Below are 19,360 nucleotides of genomic sequence, written 5' to 3'. Positions count from 1 at the left end.
TGTTTGGCATGTTTAGAGGCGTTAGGCTCAGCACGTCAGCCATCGCGGCTGGTGATACATCGCGACGGGGATGCTATCGCTAGGCTTAGGCTTCCCAGTCGGCTTGGCAAACTGTTTGCAATGATTGCTGGAAATGGCCCACCTGGTTGATTAGGTGTCCAGGTGATCCTTGGATCTTCCTGCTTCTCCAGCGATGTGAATTTCCTCGTTATAGTCGAAAAACCGCCGGCAATCATTCGAAGTTTACGGAGCCGACGTGAAACGCATCCGCTTTCGGTCTTCTTCTTCCTTTCCCGCCTGTAGATATGTCACAAAGAAATTCCTTGAGGAAGAACGCGGGTGTCGAACTTTTGTTATAGCGACCAATAGAAGCCGTGAAGGCATTTTACAAAGAAGATACTGTCTGCACAACAGAGAGCGAGGCAGAAAACAAAAAGCAGCATGGTTAATGACGTCTGCGCAAAGAATAGTATCACTCAACATCCCTCAAAAGTAAAAACTTAGAAGACGGTTGGACTGTGAAATATTCATCAAACGCCTTCCGAATGTCACAAACCTCTTGCTCAACATGGCCGATGGTGCCTTGATTAGTTTTGAAACGTGCCAAGTACGTTTTACTTGCGCAACGTAGGTAGAATGCACTAGAACTTTATTTGCGCTGGGGCACCTCCAAAAAATTTTTTCAAACTCTGTGCAGCGGATTCCTTACGAGTTTCACGAAAGCGCGCTGGTTAGGGGCAACGATTCCTTCAAGCATGACCTATACAGAAAGGTGAATGAATGCCAAGGCAGGGGAGTTCTCCGGTCACCTATGCATCTGGCAAAAATTTGGAGGCGGGAAGGTGACCCACATTTGACTCTGCTCGAATCACTTTCCGTTGTGTCCACCCTATATAACGCGCAAAAACCTACATGACTTCGCTGAAAGCTCTGTCACTTCCCTGAAGCATGTACTTGAATGAGAAGGAGAGTACAGTCACCATGGCAATATTAACGCTCTTTTGGCACAGACGAAAGGGAAATGTGGCCCATGGCAGTGCCTTCAGGGCAGGCAAATTCAGGATGAGAACTGCGGAAAACGTACAACTGCCTGTACATTAGAAAGCTGTTGCATCGTGGTGAGCGCTGGAGAGCGCTGAACCACAAGATTTTATCGGAAAATATTACTATCATATTGCTCCGCTGTACAATTCGCACCAGTATAAGAGCTACAGTTTTTGACAATATGGCCACCAGCGGAGGTCTGTGCGGAGGTAAATAATGTAGAAGGGGACCTTTCAGCCTTCGAAAGTGACCAGGAGGGAGTCTGTAGAGCTTATCTTCCAGCAGCCAGGATGTTGATTGCTGGACTGCACTCTCGAAGGTTAGCCGACACGTTCGCTTCTACCAGGGAGGCGGCAGCTTGATGATGCCCCTACACGAATTTTTACGTCTGTCACGTTCGTGGAGACCTTGCAGCTCTTGCCCATGATGGTGAGGGTGGCGATCTTCAAGTAGCGATCAGCCCTGCATATGCAGGGAATGCTTATGATGACTGTGCTTTTGATATTGTTTGCCCGGAGTCGATCTAGAGGTGCTGCAGCCGCGGATAGACCTGTGGACTTGACGATGTCGTGGAGAGACCGGATGAATGTTGGCGCAGTTGACGCCACCATGTACACGAAGAATGATTTTGTATTCAGCGGCTGCGACTGGAGGAGGTCGAGGCAGAAATTGGCTTACTTGCGGTCGAGTTTTGAGGGTGCTTGGCGAGGTGGGCGAAGGTTTCTTGGTGTCGGAGTAAACAGATTTCTCGCGCCAATCGAGGCTCCCTTCCGTAGTCATGCCGATGATGTCGACGACGCCGACTTGGCTTATGGCTGCTGCAGCTGCTACCGCTGACGCACACTGCAGGCGTTGTGCGGCAGGGGCGCGGGGGTTCGGATGTTGCGAAGAATCGGTGATCAATTTAAGATGGCAGGTCCGATTTCCGCTGAAGAGGTGTAGTTCGACAGTGGGCAACTTACAGCACCAGTGGTTCAGCAATTCACAAGAGTAGTGGCAAACATTTGGACACAACACACGAAAAAAACTGCAGCCCCTCCCCTGTGAGGAAATGGGAGTAGGCGAAGCTTTTCCTGTGTTTCTTCGGTGTTTTTGGAACGAATTGCACTGACGAGAACCACGTTGGGCTCGAACTACCACCAGTCCCACGCACTGACTCTGGCTCCGAAGTTCCGGTTGAGAAACTCGTTTTGAAACCTGGTCGTCGCACCGGGGAAGTTGGCGCTAGCGTTGCCGAGGCGTGCAACAGCGTTGTCGGGTTCCTGGAGGGCAAGACGACGCTGATGTTTCACCCCAACATCGCGCTCCCTTGACTCGGAGTCGGCGGCTCTTCGCTGACGTTTCGTCTGGACTTCTGAAGCCCTCACGCTAGAATTGGCATTTCGACGATGAGCCCTTTGCCGAGCGAGTTCGCGGCGCCGTTGCTCAAACGCAGCGTGCTCCTCGGTGAAATGCACCACGCGTGGCCTTCCCAACGGGGCGCCGAGACTTATCTGAGGCGAGGGAAGCCCGGCAGAGCGCGCGCCTAAAGCCCCTATATATAAAAAGTAGCGCCATCCACGTCCCTCCTCCGCCGTTCCACTATCGCGCTCGGCGCGACCAGCGCGATCGAGGCGCGATATCGACAGTGGCTCCGCCTGCGTCGGGCCTGCCGTGGCAGACGACAGCTAACGCGCTACCAGAGGAAATCCGAGGAAAACTTCGATCGCGCCCTGCGGAGACGTTTTTGAGGCGCGATTTTGCTTCGTCAGTCAGTAACTGGTCTTAATAATGCCGTTTTGGAAGTAGCAACGCGACGATGCGAGACGGCGCAAATATCAAGTGTGCAGCAAGCGTTTGCGCACGCCGGATGGTAAACAAAAAAAGCCTTTTGCCCTCGCCTTGTCGGTTGCGGCAACTTAAGGCGCAGCAGCATACCATCACAACGAAGTTCTTGTCCCTAACACGTTTGATCCGTTTGTGCGTACAGCACTTTCGTCGCACAGGCCCGAGAATGGCAGTCGGAGCGCGCTGGAAAGAAAAAAAATATACAAAAGCGCGACGCGAACTTCCACGTAACACGGATTGGCCAATGGGGGAGCGGAGGAGGCTGGGGCGACAGGAGGCGGCTAAGAGAGGGCGAGGAGGAAGCGCCGGGGTGAGCGCGGTGGCGGCAAGATCTAAGAATGGCAGTACTTTTATAAATATAGGGGTTTTACGCGCGCCAACCCCCTCTCCTTCCTATTCCCTCCCCGCGACACACCAAACGACACTGATGGGCTGCGCGCTTCACGTGATCCGGCGCCGGAGCGGCTGGAACAGCTGCTCTACTGTGCGATCAAAATTAGCGCCGCGCTTAGAAAAAAATGCGTGATCGCCGTGACTGCAGCTGCTTGGCGGGAGCAGTCATGGGAATCGCACATTTTTTCTAAGCGCATTCGTGTACTTTCACAGGAATCGGACAGCACATATCAGCGTGTGGCGTGATCCCGGCGGCTGCTGGACACGACGACTGTCATCACAACAAGTGCTTCACCAGTGATATCGAGCTCAGTATCATGCACTGCGTCTGCGTAGATCTCTGGCTAAGAACTTAAAAGCCCACGAGGAAGCCATCGTAGCTTAACTTGGCAGCTGTAGTCACGGCGATCGCACATTTTTTTCTAAGCGCCTTCGTGTACTTTCACAGGTTGGTGAAATTTTTCCTACTAGTGGTAATGTTTTTACATTTGCCGTGACTGCTGCTGCTGCACATCTGTCCCCTGCACTTGTTTTAGTTGTTCTATTGTTGTTATAGCATTTCCTCAAACCGCATTATTTATTGTATTCCTCCTTTCTCAGTGGCAATGTCGAAGGAGCTTGTTAAACGTTTTGAGGAACTGAAACGAGCACTTAAACAAGAGCTCCGTGAACTACGCGAAAGTCTTGACAGAGATGTACGAAAGGACATACGCGAGATAAAGAGCATCTTAGTCTTCATAAATGAGAGCTATGAACAGATGAAAACTTCCTTCAGCAGCGTTGAGTTGGAGAAGAGGGAGTTCAGAACATCCGTGGAAAAACTGGAGAAGGATCGAGACGCTTTTAGGGCGGAAGTGAAAGAACACGAAGTGAGACTTCTGCAAAACGAACAAAATATAAGGTGTTGCAACGTGGAAGTGAAGGGTGTACTCATGAAGCTGAATGAGGATGTCATGGAGACTATAAATAAGATATCTAATGCCATTAAGATGCCACTCGCAAGTGGTGACATCGAGATTTGTCGTCGCGTTCGAACTACGGGAAATACAGATGCCCCGAATATAATGATGCAGTTTGCACGTAGATCAGTCCGTGACTCCTTTCATGACAAAGCCCGAAAGAAGATTACGTCAGATGACATTCAACTTGAACCGAATACTCCAATCCTCATCAATGAGCGCTTGAGCCCTTCAATGAAAAAAAAAAAGTATGCGGAGCAGCAAATGCAAAAAGAAAAAAAAATGCAAGTGGAAATTTGCATGGACTCGGAATGGCAAAATATTTGTGCGCTTAACAGAGGCCTCAGCGTTCATTCTGATCACCCACCTTGACGATTCGCCCAAAATTGCGTAGTTGTACCTGCAGGCATCTGAACTAAATTTTTGGTTATGTGGATTATGAATCACATGAGATTAAGCATTTAGTGGCACGCAAAAAAAAACAGCTTTGCCGTTTTTAAATTTAAACATTAGTGCTGGGTACTTTCGGAGTGTCAGTTAGCGCAGTAATGTTGACTGACACGTGGTACTATACACCGGCATCGAACGTGTTTCACCGTCCTGGCTATCAAAGCTTCTATGAAAACAGCAAATATAAAAGAGGAGGAGGCGTTGCGCTTCTGCTCAGGGAAACAATATCTTGTGAAATGGTCGCGGAATACACGGCAACAACCGTTGATTACGATGTGCTCACTCTGCGAAGCTTTTCTGTGTTATATGCAGGCCACCCTCCGCTATCATTAGTCGTTTTTTAGCATTTCGTGAAAATAATTTTGGCTGTGCCTCTGACCAATCAATAGAGATAATTCTACGCGGTGATGTCAATATAAATATGCTTTCAACAACAGTCACAAAAAGAACCCCAGATTTTGATTGCCGTGAATGGATTCTTTAGCGTAATAACAAAGCCGACGCGAGTTACTTTAGAAAATACATCTATATTAGATGTATTCATTACAAATGTTCACAGTCAATAAGGTCAATGTACAAATGTTCACAGTTCACAGTGCGGTGACGCACATGCCCGGACTGAGCGATCATGATATCTTGCATTTTACACTTACAACAACACAACAAGAAACATGCGACAGCGGATAAAGTTCCGAGATTATAAAAAGCTAACTATCAAGCCATCAACAGAGAACTGTGCATAATTCTAGACACTTTCCTATCACTTCATCTGCAACGCTCCGTAGAAACTAACTGGTCTATTTTCAAAAATAAAATCAGTGAGCTAATCACCAAACATGTGCCCCTTCGAACCGTCTACGCTAACAATAAAGCCCCATGGTACAGCACATATCTGAATAGGTTATCGAGCAAGAAAAAACGTTTATTCCGTAGAGCGAAACATTCCTCAAAACAGAGGAATGTTATAATGATAGCATATAATGCTAGCATATAAAAACACAGCAATCTTATATCTTAGGACCCTAAGGTCAGCGAAATTTTCATTCCTTTATTGTACACTTCCAAATTTATTAAAGACTAATCCAATGGGCTTCTAGGAAACTCTACGAGGAAATAGCCATAAAACTGGAATATCATTGCTGACAAGTTCTGGGGACCGAGTACCTGACCTAATGTGTTCTACTGTGCTTAACAATACCTTCACTCAGTCATTCTCATCACCTCAGATTCCTGATCCAATGCCTGAGATAAATTCAACTAACTACCACTTATTGATCCCTTCGTTTTCGACTCAACCGGTATCAAAGCCATAATACAGAAATTAAAATCTAAAGCATCATGTGGGGTCGACGAAATCAATACTACATCCTTGCAAAACACTGTGGAATACTGTTCAATTATACTAGAATGTATTTACTCGCAATCTTACATCTCTGGCACCTTACCGTTTGATTGGAAAACTGGCAAAGGAATTGGACCAACCAACAAAATTGGACCAACAAAATTGGACCAACAACAAATTGGACCAACAAAATTGGACCAACCCAAGATCCAAAGAACTACAGACCTATTTCACTTACATCTGTACCATGTAAAGTTATGGAAAGTATAATATATACGCATCTAGTTAATTTTCTTGAAAATAGTAACTTCTTCACAGTTATGTAGCATGGATTCTGTAAAAACTTCTCGTGTGACACTCAACTTATCCTCTTCACTAATGGCCGACATGCTAATTTAGACTCTGGTTTTTTAACAGACTGTATATTTCTTGACTTTGCTAAAGCATTTGGCAAAGTGAGCCATGCATTGCTCCTTCATAAATTAAACGTTCTAAACATAGACTCTGCCGTAATTAATTGGATTCGCGTGTTTTCGACATCACGTGTTCAATTTATAACCACCAATGACGCTAACTCGCCTTTAGCTCCAGTTGACTCCGGTGTCCCGCAAGGGTCCATGCTCGGTCCTTTATTATTTCTAAATTACATTAATGACTTGCCCACTCACGTTTCCTCGAACATTTGTCTATTTGCGGATGATTGCGTCTGGTATCATGAAATAACTAATCCCTCAGATATTCTAGCAATTCAGGAGGATATCGATAACATAAATGAGTGGTGTCGTACGTGGCGCATAGAATTGAACATTAAAAAGTGCAAGACTATGAGGATTTCTCGTACTAACGTGACCTGCCCCACCTACACGCTAAATAACATCCCCCTAGAATGTGTAACGTCATACCGATACTTGGGGGTTCACATTGCCAGCAATCTATCCTGGAAAACTCATATTGACCACATAACCTCTAGGCCACTCGTACACTGGGATACTTTCAGCGGAAATTTTCTCTAGCACCATCATCACTAAAACTCTTATTGTACACAACTTACATTCGTCCACAGCTCGAGTACGCATCATCAGTATGGGACCCTGGTCATGACACCCTCATACATTCTCTAGAGGCAATACAGAATCGCTCAGTCCGTTTCATTTTCAACAACTACCAAAGAACTGCGAGTGCCACTAACATGACATCTCTCCTACACCTCCCGCTGTTATGAACCTGCAGAAAATTATCTCGCCTGCGTCTTTTTCATAAAATCTACTACCACAATGCATATTTACGTTCTATCTTTGTTCAACCGCCACCATACATTTCATCTCGCATTGACCAGCGCCAAAAGGTAAGCATTCCGCGCTGCAACACCGTCGGCTTTTCATCTTCATTTCTTCCCCAAACGAGCAAAGATTGGAATAACTTACCCGCATCACTTACAAGCATAACTGACACCAATAACTTTAAAACCACACTTCAAAGTTTCATTTTATAAATTAATTTTCCGATTGCTTGTTTTGCATATCTGTTCTTATGCCATCATTTTAAGTTAATAAATAAATAAATAAATAAATAAAATAATTTAATAACCGCAGACGTTGTTTATACTGACATAAGTGATCACCTTGGAATTTGCGCGTTAGTTGATAAGTCTGGGCATGTTATGAAAAAGAAGAGGCGAGTAGCTTAAACGCGCTCTATGACTAATAAAAATTTTGAATCCTTTGGCTGTGCTATTAGTCAACAAACTTGGAACCACGTTTTTGAGGTAGACCGTACTTATAATGCTTGCTATAATTTTATTACTACATTTAAGACCATCTATGACGCGCACTTCCCACTAAAGAAAGTGACCACGTCCTCAAGGGCGCAGTAACCCTGGATGAAATCTGAGTTAGTCCTAATGGTTAAGCAGAAGAATAGCTTGTACGCACAATTCGTAAAATCAAAAGACGAAAACTTGTTTCGCCAATTCAAGAAGTACAGAAATAATCTTACATCGAAACTAAAGAAGGCTCGGGATGCTTACTTTACAAATGTATTATAGAGGATGACTGAAGAACTATCCGGATGTTATTTGGCGGAAATTGAATTCCTTAATGAAGACAAAGACTACTGATACTCTGAATAACTTTCAGCATGAGGGAGAGCGAATTTCTGCACTTTCTTAGCTAACGCTTTTAACAACTTTTTTATTCAAGAAGCTTCTCAAAGTACGATAAATAGTGACCAAAATAACATTGAATTCATGAAAGGAAGCAGCAGTCCGACATCACTTTCCTTTGGTCCCACCAACTGCGCAGAAGTTTTCTCTTGCATGATCGCTATAAAAATAGTAAATCAGTAGATACAAGTGGCTTTCAGATAGCGCCCATTAAACATGTTCTTCATTTCATATGCCCGGCTAAAACACACACTTATAATCTGATATTATCTACTGCTTTATTTCCGAAAAAATTACGAACTGCTCGAGTGATACCAGTCTTGAAAAGTGGCGACAAAATATAGGTTAATGACTATCGCCCTAGAGCTATACTACCGGTATTCTCAAAAGGTATAGACAAATCAATGCATGGTAGGGTACTATCATTTTTTAATAAACATAACCTTCTACTTGATTTGCAACACAGTTTTAGAAAGAATTTATCCACAGAAACAGCATTACTGACTCAAAACGAAATAATAATAGAAAAGTTTCTAATTGAGAACGTTGCAGGAATATACATAGATTTTACCAAAGCTTTTGATTTAATAAACCACGGAATTACGCTGCATAAAGTTGAATCCTACGGTGTCCGCGGTAAAGCACAAGACCTTATGAAATCCTACCTCTCACAGAGAACACAATATGTAGCTTTTAAAAATTCAATCTCTTCAACACAACACATTAGTGCAGGGGTCCCTCAGGGAAGCATTTTGGGGCCGTTCTTGTTTTTAATTTACCTAAGTGATATTACGCATTCTGCAACTTACAGCACATTTCAGTCTTACGCTGATGACACTTCAGTGATTATATCCGGGAAATCAGAAAGTGATATCGAAGAGAAAGCAAGTAGAACACTAGATGCGTTGAATAAATGGACGAACGCAAATAGTCTGAAGATTAATTCTAACAAGACAGAAATGGGATTATACATTCCAAAAGGGAAAGTAATATCCAGGCCACTCAATGTATTCTTAAGCCATTATCTTGTAGAGATAGTAGATTCTGTCAAAATTCTTCACGTCATATTTTCTAAGCACTAGACTTGGAATGATCACGTTCATTATATCAAATCAAAAATATCTTCAGCAGTCCGTGTTATGTCATGCCTGTGGGATATTCTTGCTGCTTAAGTTAGGCTGCTGGTTTATAACTCTTTAATTCTCTCCCTCTTACAATATTGTAGTACCATTTGGGGTACTACGAATATCACTAATTTGTCCAAGTTGCACCTTCTTCAAAAAAAAGCTCTGAGATGCAGTGCTGGTGTGCCTTACTATTTTCCAACACGTGACTTCTTTTTAATATATGAAATATTACCAGTCTCTGTACTATAAAAAACAGACTTTTAATTAGATTCAAATCCTCTTCACGATATGATGAAAATTATATTGGTCATCTGGCAGAACTGGCAAAGACACCTATATTCTGCAGACCAGACAAATCTGGTTAGTTCCGACACCTAGAGCATATTGTCTGTTATACTCTGCCAATGTTATTAAATAAGTTAAATCAAGAATTGTTTGGCCCTCTAGAGCATTCAAATATCGTTATTAAACATCTTTTTTCTGAACAAATTTATGTGATGATACCGCACGTATTTATAAATTGTTTCTTTCTTTGCCATAGCGTTGTTGCTATTTTCTTTTGTAGTGCAATGAATAATGCTTTTTCTTACCTAGTGTTTTCTGTTTGTTTGTGTGACAAATTACCTTTTGTTGTTGGTCTCCTGTACTGCTAAGTTGAAAAGGGGGCAGGACCTCTGTCAAGCTTGCGAGATTTTAGTCCTGTCTCCTTCTCTATTTCAGAGAAAATAAAAGACTGATTGATTGATTGATTGATTCAAGCTTTGCTTGAAATAGATGGAGCCGGTGCATCACCAGGAGCCAAAGGAAGCTTTGTCGTCATCGTCCTGCCTCATCGTCTTTTCTAGAAAAACAGCTATTCAAACACGGTAAGGCCGAGTTTCTTCGCCGCTGGTCTACCCGATACCCGATATCGAGGCAAAGTTTCCTACAACCAGAACGATGCCTTAATTCCATTTTGTCTGAGTAGAGACTCTGTACTTGTGCGTGCCCCTGGTGTCAACAATGATCAGGAATGCGAGGCTTACAATAATGTTTTTGCATGCACTGTAATGGTGTTCTTGAAGTGGAAGTGGCAAAGCCAGTGCCAAACAAACACAATTTACTGTTTTGTTTTGTTCTTTGTTTTGTTTATCTCAAGTACACTGTATTGCATGTGCAATACGTTATATTGTACTTATTGTTCATGCCGCAGTTGTACGCTTGCCTACGGGTGAATAAATTTTCTTGTGATTGATGCCAATTGTGCTCGAGTTGGTCAGTGTACCTATAAGCATTTATTTTTAGGCTGTTAGTCACGCTAGTAACCGATCATGTCACCTTCATATGTATAAGCTGAACAACTTTTTCAAAGCACGGTAGGTGATAATTGAACGTACTCATAATATATACATTTGCTAAAAGGCACTGTCTGCAGAACACGCGAACTCCTATTTCGCTTTTAGGTGCTGTAGGATACGTAGAGATCCTATAGTGTCGGATGATACTTTTTCAGTGGTGGAACACCACAATTTCCTTCACAGGCGCAAAATGTCATCGGATATTGTGAATAGTGAGCTCGAAAAGACCCCCCCTCCCCCTTTTTTGTAGATTCAGGCTGCAATCTGGAAGCGAGCAATGTCATCCTGTGCCTCAAGGGCAAACGAATTATAGGCGAATACATTACTTCACAGCTTAGATCCACCTTTTTTTTGAAATTCACGCAATTTGACCGAACGAGCACATTCAGATAGACAATGTTGCAGGGTTGACTGCCCCATGGAGATACTGTAACACTGTCTTCGCAAGCTTGTTCATGGCCCAACGGTGAAAAAAGCGTGTTCACTTTCGTGTTGTCCTCGTTCTCTGCAAGACGACTAGTATATTAGAAAACAGTTGTGGTTTTTGTTCTGCGTTTTAGTTAAATTGTTTTTCAGGCATTTGACTTATGACTACCTGCACAGAAAAGGTTCTGGCTGATATTTTAGTGAATGTGTGCTTTACCTACGCATCAGGGCAAGTATTAAGAAAAGCTTTAATTTAGAACGGTTCGTAAGAACAGGTCCCAGTCAATCGTCATGTTCGACAATGTGCTAGCGGAGGCGGCTGGTCATTGGCAAAGAGCGCTTGCGAACGAAAATCTTTGTATATTCAGACCTATGATGTATTGACAACTTACAACTTCGAGGCGTTATACACGCACAAGCGAATCCACGAGAACAAGGTGGCATATGCTTGCCACAGTGAACCGCAGCAGCAGACTAACCACACACAGATATAATTCAACAATTTAGGCTTCTAAACTAGGCCAGAGTAATTGTTTCGTGGAACCCGACGATTCGAAAACTCTGCGAGCAGCACCATTCAAGTTCGCATGCTCGTATCAGATGTAGTTTAGCAATTTAAATAGGGAAAACCGTAATAACCGTGCTCATGGCCTTTCCACAAGAGCTTTTTACACTTAATTATTTTCCTGGGTGTTGCTATTTGCGAAAACAAAAGGCAAAGCTGATACTTTGGACATTTGGTGAAGGCATTACACCGTTCAAGAGGGCGGCGGCGCTCACCAACGGAGCAAGCTATGATGTCAATACCGTTTGCCTTGACATGTTGTAAAGTTTAAAGCGGTTTAACTGCTTGACCATAACTGGGTCACCACGATCCGATAACGGGGCTATCGAGAGGACCCCATTTGATTACGAAGGAAAATGCCTGCGGAAAATAAGGCCGAAAACCATCTCACCAGACAAGAACATAAATCCAGTGTACACCGACAGTGGCAGTGAAGCTTCTGCCCGAGACACTCCAAATGTAGACATGAAGGCGCTGAAGAAGAGTCCCATGCAGCGGGCGTAACTGCACGATATCATGTTGACGAGGAAGCAGACCACGGCAACCATCCAGCTGAGTCCACCGTCGGGTGCAGGCATCTTGGTGTCACGGTTTCTTCTTTTGTGTGTGCCACCACCATTGGTGGCGAAGCTCGAGACTCCTGGGCCGCAACCACCATCCGAGACGTTCGCGTGGCCATTCATTGAGGCCTTCTTGGCGGCGCCGTCCCCTGGCGTGTGCTCCTGGGAATCATTTGAAGTGAATAAATGAACAAGTGAACATATTAACCAATAAAACTAAGCAGTGAATGAACATATATAGAATGCCGTGTGAATGCTGGTTACATGGTACCAAGAAGACTGAGAATGCATGCTTCTTATCATTTCTACAAGTGAAATAAAACCACAAATAAATTTCCGAAGGCTTTCCTTGGCTTCATTATCTCCTGGTTTCATATGGTTGTGATTAACATAGAACAGGCCCTTCGGATCTAATCTTCCTCCTCGTTTATTCAAAGTCGCCAGCTAAGAACAGAAGCGTCATAATGCATGAGAAAAAAAGGACTGTTGTCCTTTTTTTAAAAACAAAAAGGACAACAGAAATGAAGTACGGAATAAGGGCGCGCCAAGAAAAACGTGCGCAAGCTGTCCCAAAAGTGGAGCCGGCAGGGTGAAATTGACAGGCACATATATGTATGTGACGCGAGCAGGAGGTTGCGGACGTAGAACAACATGGTCGCCCGAACACTGGCTTTTTTCTTCATCTTCCTCAACTTCCATGCACGGACCATTTGTGCACCGTCACACGTTCCCCCTCCCCCCAAGAGAGCGCGAGCAACAAACATCTGCGGAAGCAAGAGGACGCTGATAAACGAAGACAAAAAATGCGCATTAAGTCCAATGTCTCAAGATGACTGTAAGCCTTGGCAACTTCACAGAAGTTTATCTGTCCGGTGACGTCTAGCATAGCTCTGGTGGACGAGCCTGACTGTTGCGCTCGGGACGATATATGCATGTCCAAATGAGGAACGGTTTGGACACATGGCAGCCGTGGGAACTCAGTTGTCGTTGCCACTGTGGGTCCTGATCAAACGTTCGGTGGACTGGGTCGTTGCGGTGATATCTCTGTTGGTCCGGTATGCCAGGAAAGCGCCCGTGTCCTTTTCGTCGTTGTGCACAGCGTTGTCGCAGGAATCTTCGGGGAGGGAGCAGTCCTGATAGGTTGCGCTGAAGGTGTACTCCGCGACGTTTCTTTCTAGCAAAACGTAGTATTCGTCGAGTTCGCCTTGAGGGTTCACGTCTTTTCTGATGATGCATTAGTTCTTCCGGCGACGCTCTTTGTTGTCGTCTGTGTCGACGTCGTCGTCGTGGTTTACGGACGTTGTTGATGGAGTTGATGATGCTTCTCATATTGCGGCGGAAGTCGCTGAGGTAGTGTTTCCATCAAAATTACCCTTTCATTTCTTTGGAAAATTGACGTGGTAATCTGTCGGTAGCTGGTATATCGCTCGCTTGTGGGGGTCTTGACTGGTGGCAAAAGCATTGTGCCAGGCATCACAGAAGGTTCTTCTGAGGCTGCTGCGACGCCATAATGAGTGGGCGCTACTGTCATATGGCAGGGTGCGATGTTAGGCCCCTGCGACGCTTCTGCAGAGGCAGTGGCTCGTTGTGGTGTTGTGCGCGGAAGAAAGATTATGTGTTGCGAAGTCGCTTGGTCTCCTAACGAACGTGGCTTATCCGCTGCTGCCGAAAGTGAATTGTCTTCATTGTGACAAAAGCACACGCTCGTGTTGGTTTCATTCTGTACTCTTGGCGGGACGGCAGTCTGCTTCATGTCGTCGTTGGAAGTCTCACATGACGCGAAACCCGGTGGTGGGCCATGCGTACAAGACAACGGTGGGAACGCGTCGAATGGTTCAGTGACATGATTCTTGCGGCGTGTCGAGAGCACAGATGAAGATGGCTCTGTGGTAGTCATCATCTTGCTGGGCGTGCGTTTGTGCATCGCGTTCTCGTGAGGATCATGGCATGAGAAACTCATCGATGATCTCCTCATACGACACCTTGTTTGGCACTGAAGGTGATTGTGAAGGGGAGGCGGCGGCTGACTGCGACGACACTGTTGAAATATCTCTGGTTTTTGGATAATGGAGGGATCTGCAGCGTATACATTAAATTGACTAATCATTTCTTCTTTGATTCTCTGCCACGATTCGTTGGTTTCAAAGATGTGCATGAGGTAAAACCGAAATGCCTCACCGGTGACATAGTCATTGAAGTTGGCGACCATCTCCCGTTCGGACCATGATGCAGCGGATGCGTGGAGCTCGAAAAGGTGGAACCAATCTTCCACGGGCCCATCGTCCACTGATCCGGTGTACTTGGGTATGTCCAAGGGTTGCGGTGATGTGGTCATGATGCTGGTCGGTGTCGGTGGGGGAGCTGTGCACTCGGGATTCACAGCGTGGCATGGAAGACTTGCATGTTGATGTATGCTCGATGCGGTGGCTGCCAGGTCTTTATCCTGTCGACTAGTGCGACGCGAGCAGGAGGTTGCGGACGTAGAACAACATGGTCGCCCGAACACTGGCTTTTTTCTTCATCTTCCTCAACTTCCATGCACGGACCATTTGTGCACCGTCACACGTATATAAGGAAAGAGAGAAGAACACACGGAGGCGTTGGACCATCACAGGGCATGCGCAAGCCACAGTGCAGTCATTATTGCTCACCCTCTAAAAATCCTAATTACTTCTATTTCGGCGGCCGTTATACGGACTCTCGAGGTGTATTAGCGCAGCTACTGTCGTGCTGCCTGCCTAGTGACGGCGCTTCCGCCGATCGCACGCAGAGGGATACCAGTAAGACGGTCTCCCTAGACACGGAGTGCGTCTCGCTGCTAAAACGATGAGGCGGAGCGGGCTCACCGTCAACGATCAGCTCAATCAGCTTAGTGGCGGAGCCAGGACAGTGTTCTGCCCTCCGCTGCTGGCGTGAGCGTTGTGCGCACGCATACCATATGAGCGCGGTAGCATTCCTGGTGTTATTCTGCGTGTATGCACTGGTCTGAGCGCAACGGACAGTAAACGTCAAGGTAACGTTATCTAACTGACGGATGCCGAAGATCTCCCATCGGTCTCATCTCGCGCACCATTCAAGTTCGACGCCTCCAATGCGACTTGCGGCGTTCCTCTAAGCCAGTGTTGTGAGACGCCTGGTAGCTGTCCAGCACTGTTCCTTCTGCCCCGCAGCCGCTTCCCTGCGTGCTTCGCTGTCACATCAACGTTTCATACCCTTTATTGTTGATAAACCCTCCTAAGAGTTCGACCATCACTCTAAATTTCACCGCTAACAACCCTTCGCCCTTGGAAGTTTCGCCCGAAACTTTCAATTTCGGTACGCAAAACCGAAGGTGTGCCTACACAATTTGTGTCATCAGGTTGAATTCCCGTGGCTTCTATTATCAAGTGACGAGACTGCTCTGAGTCGCGATAAACTATCCTGGAGTTATCAAAATACAGTTCGTGCTTTCAATCATAGCACTGGATCCCTAAGTACGCACCTGCACGTTTTCATATCAAGTTTTGATGCTCACTTAGGCATTCACTGACACAGCGCTTAGTCTGCCCAACGTAAACACTATAATGAAGAAATGAAGAGAATGACATCCCAGGCTGAGCGATCATCATCACGAGGAGAAGGCACGAGATCGGTGCTCGAACACCACCATCTTGTTCTCCCTGCGTACTGTTCCGAGCTACCGCCTGTTGGACTCGCCCAATAAACCACTTTACAACACTGCCATAAGCTAGCGGGATTCCGTGCATTTATCATTGCCAGATTTCTACATGCTAGTTGCGGTGAATAATTCTACATGTCTTCTTATCCCTCGGAACCAGAGTTAGGTGCAGGACTCGGTTACTTTTCACGTGCGGACAGAGCGACTTTGACGCTGGCTTTGACGCTAACGTTCTTGAGATTGTGCTCCACACCATCAATGTATAGTATGACAGCCATTTTCGGGTACTGCTGCGGCGCGTCGTCACAGCGGTGTCTTTGTTCACAGTAGTGTCAGTAACATCTTTCGTGGTCTGATGTAGCACGGAGCCTACCCAATACCTCACTGGTGAGCGCTCCTCACTACACTTTAGGGTTTTCAGAAAGGAGCCTGTGGTCCTTGCAGGCACCTTCGAAAAAAGAACATAATCTGTCCCGTCTATATTCGTTGATTTCACTGAATGTAGGCCGTCGTATTTTTTTTTTTCATGGCGGTTTTGTATCTTACACATTTACTTTTAGACTACTTACTTTATGCTAAATCAACACGGATGAATTTTCCAGAAGGCGACCTGTGTGAAGCCATTCCAACTTGCCATGATTTTCAAAGTGTGGCGTTGTCATGATGTGCGCGGGCGCAGTGCGTGTCTACACTACTAAGAGGGCGATGACACAGAATGGTGGTGCGCGCGAACCAACAATAATGTGTTGAGGGCGAAGTTGGCGCGAAGCTGCAGCACGAGGCTACTGAGAATCGGAACCAACCACCAGCTTCCACGGGGAGTGGAAGAGAGGGAAGCAAGGAGGATTCGGAGAGAGGCTACACGCAAGGATCGACGCTGTGCCGAGCCCCACCCCCATGACGTGCTCGAAACTGCTATTCGCGCGCTCGTCGCCCTGACTGTACATCGTGCTAGCTTCATTTGTGAACGCTCTTCGTGTACATTGAGCCCTTGCATGAACTTCAGCTCTTTTCGTTGTGTGTGTTTTCCGTTTGATTGCCCTGTGTGCTTTAAGTATAGCTTGTTTGTTGTGCGCCTTTACAAGCAGCTTCATCGTTTCCGAATACTTTCATAATATTGATTTCATTTATCTAAAGGACCTGAACTCGAAGCAACACAGCTTCGTGACAATTATGGTGTCCGCGACAGGGCACGGCTTATTGTTGTGCTGCATGTATTCCTAAATATAGGACTTCAGTGTAACGAGACGAAATCGTTTGCTCGCGGTTGCCCGAACTTACAGTAACGGCGATGCGTGTGGCACAGCTTGTTGCGTTGTGCTAGCGCATGGGGTTACAGGGAGCGAAATTTAGTGCCTGGGTTGATGAACCAACCACTTGAGCTCACGAGGAGGAGCTCGCTGAGCGAGAGGCTGTTAAGACGCAGTTGGAATGTGCTATGGCTACGAGACTGCTATGTCTACGAGATCCTCTCCTTCCGCTCGCAACAGCCGCCAACGGCGCACTCTCTCCCCGTCGGCGGCTCCCGAGACACTCAAGAGCAGGCGACAGACAGAGAGCAATCAGAGACGACTTCGGACTGGGCTGCGCCAAAGCCCCTCTAAAATAAACTCAGTTACATGTTCAGAACGCCTTGTATTATGGCTACCGTGAACATAAGAGTGGCAACGAGTCAGTGGATTTAAACCTCACGTTGACCTTTGCCTGGGCTACGCAATGGCAACGCACGCACCGGGCCGACTACCGGTGTTTAATGACGCCTCCAGGTTTACTTCGACGTGAACGGTATTACGGACCCTAACAAGAAAAGGGCACCTCTGCTGACGCTGTGCGATGAGCAGACGTACGACACCGTCTGCAAGCGCTGCTGCAGCCAAACAGCCCAGCTGAAGTGGTGTACAACGACACTGTTGCGGCACTTGAGAAACACTACGACCCGAGGCCATCCGAAGTCTTCAGCCGAACTCCCTTCCAATGGCGTGACCAATTCGAGGGAAAGACGGTAAGCGCCTACGTCGGGGGAGCGACCAGGCGGCGTCGGCGAGTGCAGCAGCACCTGCATCGAGCTCCGCAATATCCATGTTTTTCGTTGGTTATAGTTGCAGTAAACGACTGAAATTGTGTTTCATCGTCACTGTGAACTTCTACGGAACCCAAGGACGCCATTTTTCTGGGCCTAGGTACGTTTTCGGCGGCTCCAGGACCTTGAGATAATACCAGTCACGCGGCGTCGGAGGTAGGGCTAAGGCGCGGCGGTTGCCGCCGCGCCGCGTCGGTGAAGCATCCGTCACACGACACCGACGTATATGGCGTCTCAACACCTCGCCTCTGTTGCGGCAGGTGACTCAAATGGTGCGTCGGCCCAACGGAAACTTCCCACAGAGGAAGACGACATGGATTTCTCTGACTCCTTGACTTCGCGGAAACATACTTCTCCAACGCTTCTCCCTTATTCTCGCCAGGTAAGCTTCTCCCTACTCGCGCCCAGCTTACCTGGGCGCGAGTAGTGTCTCCCACTGCCGATCCAGTAGCTCAGAGTCCAGCATATAAAAAAAATTTACAGGAGAATAAAATGGTAAAAGCTAGACTTGGAGAAATTAGAAGGGAGCTAGCTGATTTCAAAGAAAGGAATGGCTCCCGTACAAACAAACCCACATCAGAAACTACGAACGCAATGCCACAGGTGACAGGAAAATGCGATAAGCTGAACAATTTAGCGCAAGAAATAAAACTTCTTTTTGCGGAGTTGTACAAGCTCAAACGACAGGTAGAATACTCCTCTTCCCACACCACGAAAGAGGGACCAAACAAACACAGAAATCCCAGCCCAGGAACTCAGAAACGCAGGCCCAAACAGATAGCGCTGACCCACAGCGATAGCACTATCGATGGCTAATCACCACGCGAGAGTAGCCGAAAACCTCGAGGTCTGGCAGTGGAATTGCAGGACTCTTAGAACAAAACACGCAGCACTTTCGCGTTTCATAAGTGCGACGCCTGTCCCCCCGGATATCATATGCCTACAAGAACACGGCAAGTGGATTCCGAACCTCATTGAATACAACATACACACGTGCACCCTGACAATCCTCAGATAGCAATGCTGACACGGGCGGACATAGCGGTGAGCGTGGAGTACGTCCCTAACCGCAGTGTCCGACACCAAGTCCTCAAGGTCTGGCCATGTAAGCGCGGCAAACCGAAAACAGTTATTGCCAACGTCTACAGCCCACCTATATAGGGACGGGAAGGCAAAATTCGACGTGCTCGTTATGGCCACTTTGCGCAAAGTGAAACGAAACGACCGGGCTATCATCCTAGGCGACTTTAACATTCAGCAATCTGATTGGGGCTACGATATACACCCAAGGGCCAAAGGCTAGTCGACCTAGCGGAGGATCATGAGCTGGTTTTGCTCACGAGGCCTGGTGCACCAACCAGAACGGGAAACAGTGTAGCAAAGGACATGTCACTGGACTTTTGCAACATTGGCAGAAGCGTCGCCTGGACC

General features: G+C 46.4%; 1 protein-coding gene across 3 annotated transcripts in view; it reads right to left on the bottom strand.

The window, feature by feature from the left end:
- Positions 1–19,360, bottom strand: part of LOC119444535 (uncharacterized) — a 92,510-nt gene that overhangs the window by 34,659 nt on the left and 38,491 nt on the right. For 2 of the 3 annotated variants that reach the window (XM_049663410.1, XM_049663411.1), the window contains exon 2: positions 12,023–12,353. The exons of the other annotated variant lie outside the window; for it this stretch is intronic. In XM_049663410.1, the coding sequence (XP_049519367.1) occupies positions 12,023–12,353 (331 nt within the window). The remainder of the gene's footprint in view (positions 1–12,022; positions 12,354–19,360) is intronic. 3 annotated transcript variants of the gene reach the window in all.

The sequence above is a fragment of the Dermacentor silvarum genome, chromosome 3 (assembly GCF_013339745.2).
Source record: "Dermacentor silvarum isolate Dsil-2018 chromosome 3, BIME_Dsil_1.4, whole genome shotgun sequence".
Classification (NCBI taxonomy): Eukaryota; Metazoa; Arthropoda; class Arachnida; order Ixodida; family Ixodidae; genus Dermacentor; species Dermacentor silvarum.
This window is presented reverse-complemented; position numbering and strand designations above follow the sequence as displayed.